Source organism: Cephus cinctus, unplaced genomic scaffold (assembly GCF_000341935.2).
Source record: "Cephus cinctus unplaced genomic scaffold, Ccin1 Ccin1_scaffold0175, whole genome shotgun sequence".
NCBI lineage: Eukaryota > Metazoa > Arthropoda > Insecta > Hymenoptera > Cephidae > Cephus > Cephus cinctus.
The window spans coordinates 1-6,031 of NW_014332899.1; the positions used below are offsets into that span (position 1 = coordinate 1).

General features: G+C 36.3%; 1 protein-coding gene across 1 annotated transcript; it reads left to right on the forward strand.

The window, feature by feature from the left end:
- The first annotated feature begins 1,702 nt into the window (after positions 1-1,702).
- LOC107264585 (trans-1,2-dihydrobenzene-1,2-diol dehydrogenase-like) lies at positions 1,703-5,078 on the forward strand. The gene is made up of 2 exons (XM_015732991.2): positions 1,703-1,994; positions 4,616-5,078. The coding sequence occupies exons 1-2, from the start codon at positions 1,756-1,758 to the stop codon at positions 5,076-5,078; spliced, it is 702 nt and encodes a 233-aa protein (XP_015588477.1). The 5' UTR covers positions 1,703-1,755.
- The last annotated feature ends 953 nt before the right edge of the window (positions 5,079-6,031 follow it).

Here is a 6,031-nt window from a genome sequence, read left to right on the forward strand (position 1 = left end):
CACACTCTTTAAGCTGAGTTGTCTATTTATTACGGAATAACCCTTACACAAGTAACCCATTTAACATATGTATGTTTATTTACATTTTGCGTGGGTATTTTTATGTTACCCGCGAAGTCAGTCATTGGATGTGATTTAGACATCCTGGCCGTGAAATATTCCTGATATCGTATAGGGGATTACTTGTAGATAGCGTATTGCCAACACCAGGAAGATATTATAAAAATGATACCTTTTTGAATACGATTTAATTTCACCGTTATAACATAACACAATAGAGCATCTAACTGATCACATTTTAATGACTTTAACGAGAGGCAGCAATAGCCCTGCCGAATGATATCTTTTGGAAGACTTTTGTGCAGGTACATTAGATCACAATAAATTGATATTTTTTCCATGTCCTGAAATAACCATCAACCGTACCAAATAAGATGATGAAATTCAGATAACTATTTTATTATTTGTTTGAATAAGACGTACACTGGATACACGATATATGAAGACGTACACTGGATACCTTTCAGTAAGCTCCTAAAGACAGCCTAGAAAGGGCAACTTATAGATATATATTAGACATGTGTGCTAGTTTGGATAGTAAGGGGCAAGTACCTCAGGATACGCACGGCCTGAATAGTCACCCTGATCACGGCCCATCAACTACCTTGTTAGATTTCGACGGCTAATCTGATAACGCCCCTGCGGCGGCCTTGCCTGAATAACGCGCGCGCGCGCGTATGCTTCTATGATTTTTTCGACAGTTTCTCGAAGAACAATAATTTTTAGCTAAAGTGTTAAACCGTATTCCTTCATAATCTTCTTGCGCTTTTCTTTGATACATTTATTATTTGAAAGCTTCTTTATTTCAAAACTCACATTTCTATATTCTTTTGAAGATTATGAATTTTTCTTTAAAGTCCTTTTTACTGCAAGCCGATAACATGTCACAGATTGTTCTGTAGGAAATATTTGTATTATTTTCTCTCCCAAAGTTTTGAAGGCTTCATTGTACAATATGTAAAATCTATTTTTGTATTAACCCTTTCGTTACGGCGATCTGCTCCGCTAGAGTGACGTCACTGAACGGGACACCGCGCCACAAAATGTGCACATTGCACGTCGGTAGCCTTCGGTGTTTGCACTTACGTCTTTCAACGCCATTTTGGGATTCTCTTGTATGTCCACTTTTTAAGAGCATATGTATATCAAATTATAATTTTTAGTGACGGGAGTCGTCACACGTCGTCGCATATATGTCAACTATAGTCGGCATCCCTGCTGCACATAGCTTTCCGCACGCCGCCGACTATAATCGGCACCCAACTAAAGGGTTAAAAATCATGTATTACGAAACAATTTTTTTTATAAATATTTGACGTCATTGGCACTTGAATGGGGGAGCCGAGCTGATACCGAAAAGCACTAAACGCCTAAAAGGATTATAACTACGTTGGGTCCCTCAGGGTTGTGACGATGTAGAGATTCGCCTAGAAATTAACCGTTTTCCGTTACAATAGATATGTCTATACAAGGTTTGAGTTAATCGTCGAATCGTAGTGACTTGGTTTACAACTAACAATATGCTCGGCTGCAATACATTTTTTAAAATAACTACTCATAAAAATTTGGTAGGAAAGACTGATTCTAATAAAATCAAGCGTTTATGTCAAAATTATGTATTAATTTGAGTATTCTTATTTAGAAATTGTCTACATTGGTACATTAAATCCTCAACACCTTCATGTTTCGAAATTGATGCTCAACAATGGAAAGCACGTACTATGTGAAAAACCTTTGACTCTTAACTCCAAGCAGTGTTCTGAGTTAATAGAACTGGCGGAGAAAAAAAATTTGTTCCTTATGGAGGCCGTTTGGAGTAGATGCTTTCCAATTTATGATGTGATTAAGAAAGAAATCGAATCTGGAAATATCGGAGATGTCATGCAAGTTATTGTTAGTTTTGGATTCAAGTTGGATCAAGTGGACAGGGTCAGGTAATAAACCTCTAATATAATATATTTCTGCTTACTGTAAAACATGTTGAAAAACGGGGTGGTATTATTCTAGTATTATGCTATTCGCTATGTATACACCAATATATCTATACGTCGGTAACCATGGGTAGAAATGCATATGCTATTGAATATGTGTCTGTAGAAAACTGACAACAAGCTGCGAATAGAATCCATATACATTTCCACACATACTGACATTGCTATATTTGTATGCACAGAATGAAAACAGATAACATGTGAAATAACGAATTAGCAATTAGTAACTTCACAACAATGTCATGGAAAATTTTATATACTGGAGTAATTTTTTGGCAAACTGTGACTTTTTGTCACAGAAACTTCTGAAATTAAAAAAAAATAGTTTTTTTATGATTTACTGACATTTCCGCAAGTAAGAGTAATAATCATATAAATAATGTTAAAATTGTTAAAATATTAACGCATTGTTAACCGGTCACGAGATGACTCTAGTTTGCACTTGTATTAACTATTTCATTTCCACATTCGATTACGAAATAATAGCCAGAGACATCAGATAGCGTCTGCGTAAAATTGCCGGTCAACAATGTGTTAAGAAGTAAATTTCTAGTTGGACATATGTCAATTATAAATAGTATAAGTCTCATTGTCAATCGAACCTCTATGAACTCATGGAATTATTATTATTTTCTTAAAAATGCAACAAATAATCAGTACAGTGGTATTTAAATTAACTCAGTGCTCAAATTCTAGTACTTCTATGATTTGTAAAAATGCTATTCAATTATTACAAAAAATTTTTTTTTATTGAGAAGTTTAGGTAACAAAAGTTACTATTTTCTGAAATTTACCCATATAGATATCAATAATATTGGCACAGTGTGTTCCTAAGTGTCTTATGTTACTGATATTGTTATTATTTATATGTAAACAATATATAATGGCAAGTTATAGATAATAAGATAACATATAAAAATATCAATTTAATGTTATAACGTCGTTCTTCATAAGTTGCTCTTTAATTGCAATGGAAAGTAAATGTGAATCCTTTAACATGATATTTGTGATATAAACGTTTATAACAGTCCTATTCATACATTTCAGTGCGGTATCCATACCATGCACGTGCATACACTGATATAAAAGATTATTTCATAAATCTAAATAAGATAGTTCACTTTCCATTTCAATTCTTTATCATTTGTACTAGTATTCGTGTCCGGACAGTAATCAGCGATGATATATTTACTAAACGGACGGTACCGAACAATGACGATACCGTAGAGTCCGAACATTCTTGACACTGAATGATATTGAAATATGTGAATATTTTGTACTGATACAGACGGATACGGAACAGATGCTACGCTGTAATGCGTGAATCGGCTATACAAGAATCCAACTTCATCAAATTTGTTCGTACAGTAGCCTATTTCTAAGTGCTCCTCTAAAGGATTTTACTGGTAGAGATGCGCTTTTGCAAAGGTACTCTCACTCCATGCGGTCAACAGTCCAGCGACTGCCTAACCACGCGAAGTTGGGGATTGTAATCTACCCGCCACGTGCTACAAATACGCCAGCGGGAGAGTCCTCATTGCTAAGACTGTTAAGCGCTGGATCCCTATTGGGGGTACATTCCCAACGACCGATTGAGGACAAAGAGTTAGGCGCTCGCTTATAGAGCATGCACTTAGAGAGAGGTTATCGTATCGATTTTGGTATCTGGAAATAACTATCACCAAATATGCTCCAATTTGATGGTTTATTATATAATAGTATATTCATGAAAAAATGATTGGCATTCAATATGAACATGCCAAACAAACCAGCTTTTTGTGAAATTTAATGGTGTTACCATTGTATAGTTAAATATTTATTTAATGGTAAAAAAATTGTTGTAAATTAAAACCAGCTAAAACGCAAAATGGCGATAGTACACTTCCAAATATTCTTACGGAGGAGATTCCATTTTCTAGCGCTAAATATGTGTTACTTTTTTTACATTCATTTTTACGAAATTATAATGTCTATCAATAAAACATTTAATAGATATTATTCATAATTAAATTTATTACCGGATTTTTTCGAACTCTTTTTCTGCGAAATAACGCTAGATGTTGTTCACGAAGTCATTGGCATAATATGTATGTGTGCTTCAGATCATCTCAAACAAAAAAATCAAACGGTGTTTTACTTTGCATAAAGGTGGTTATTGCTTGAAAAATAGTAATTAATAATAATTGATAATTAATATAGAAGTCGATACGTTGCCTTTAACAGGTCACCTTTTATTAATGTATTAATAAAGATACCTTTAGCAGATCGTTATTTCCTTGTTGATAAAGTTGGTCAAACCATAACCACATTTATTTAAAGTAGAACGTCGATTGACTGTTTGTTTCAGATAATCCGGAGCGCAGAAATCATGCCAACTACGAAATCGCGCGACGCCATGAGTAACAGCTGACAGTCATAATTTTGTCAAAAAATATTCACAAAAAGTAAAACATACATATTTGGCGGTAGAAAAGCGGATCCTTTAATAGACTTACGGCAGCTATTCGTTGGACTGACTAATAGAACTTTCTCTAAGAAATGCCAAACTGATTACATGATTACAGTTTAAAACGATATGGAGGTGGCACTATATTTGATTTGGGAGTATATGTTCTTGAATTTGCCAGTTTTATATTTAATGGCGAGGAACCTACTGTCATTAAAGCAGCAGGACACTTAAATGATGATGGCGTTGACGTATCCGTTTCTGCAACATTAACATATAAGAATAAGCGTACCGCAATAGTTTTGACACATTCTATCGTAAAATTAGAAAACGAGGCTCAGATTATCGGTACAAGGGGCACAATTAAGGTACCAGACTTCTGGTGTCCAATCAAAATTGAGCTACCCACAGGAAAGGTCGAAATACCGTTACCAAAAGCAGCACATCTATTCAACTTTTACAATAGTGCAGGTTTGCGCTATGAAGCCATCGAAGCTCGCGCTTGTCTGAAAGCTGGTATGTTGTTGCAAGACATTCTGTATGCTGTGCGTTTTCCATTTACTCAAGGTGAACTGACATAAGTCGAGATAAAGTCTAATTGCTCGTTGACTCCAGCAGAATTTAAAAAAAATTACCAGTAATGCATATCAAGTTGGTATTGAATTGTGTCGACTCAAGTCGGGCAAATAGAAAACTCATACTATGAATACTTCTCCATAAAGTACACATTTCTTACTTTAGATAAAAATAAGCACAAACATTATATTGAACATCATTTCACTTATATTTAGTAATATTTTAGTATAAGTTTTGTATAGAACATTAGGGTATATACTGTGACGTGGCATTTCGACATGCACGCCACAAAATGTAACATTCTGCGATTTCCGGCTACATCGTGGGGCCCTATGCGTGGGGAAGGGATTTCGTGACGTTGGACTGTATATTATTTGTTGAATTTGTATTTATTTCCCGCGTGGGAACGTTTTTTTTGTGTTTTATATTTTTCAAGCGAATCCGGAAGGATCTTGTCAAAATTTGAATACTGCGGGCCCGGAGAGTGCTAACCACGGGCCTGGTGGAGCGCGCTGGCGAGGTGACGCGACAGCCAGACCGGAGCACACACCCTAAGATGCCAGCTACGCGGAACATTCAGCGAGCGTCTCCCCAATCCAGAGGGCATACGGAAGTTGCAGTAAAGGCCTAGAGCCGCCCATCGAGGGAGCAGAGGTGGATGTGATTCCCACCTCCCGAAAATATCATTGCAGCCATCCCAAACACGAAATATGCCAGGATCTACTTTATCGGAATCGAAGAAAACAATTGAAGATCGCGAGCGCTCTGGCGAAGTTGATGGATCCGCCAATCAGCTTGGCCTAAGGGATGTATTACAGCGCGCCTCTTGGGAAGGTTCCCTATTTTCGAAATTCTTAGCGTGACTTACGGTGTGGCCGAGCCTAGGAACAGACGTGTTTCCGTCTGATGAACTTTGTATAGTCTCGTATTGTTTTGCTTTAGCTTTGTCGGATTTTTC

Coding starts and splice junctions, on each gene's coding strand:
- LOC107264585 (XM_015732991.2), top strand. CDS start 1,756: ATGCTCAACAATGGAAAGCACGTACTATGTGAAAAACCTTTGACTCTT. Junction 1,995..4,615: donor GATCAAGTGGACAGGGTCAG/GTAATAAACCTC, acceptor ACATGATTACAG/TTTAAAACGATATGGAGGTG.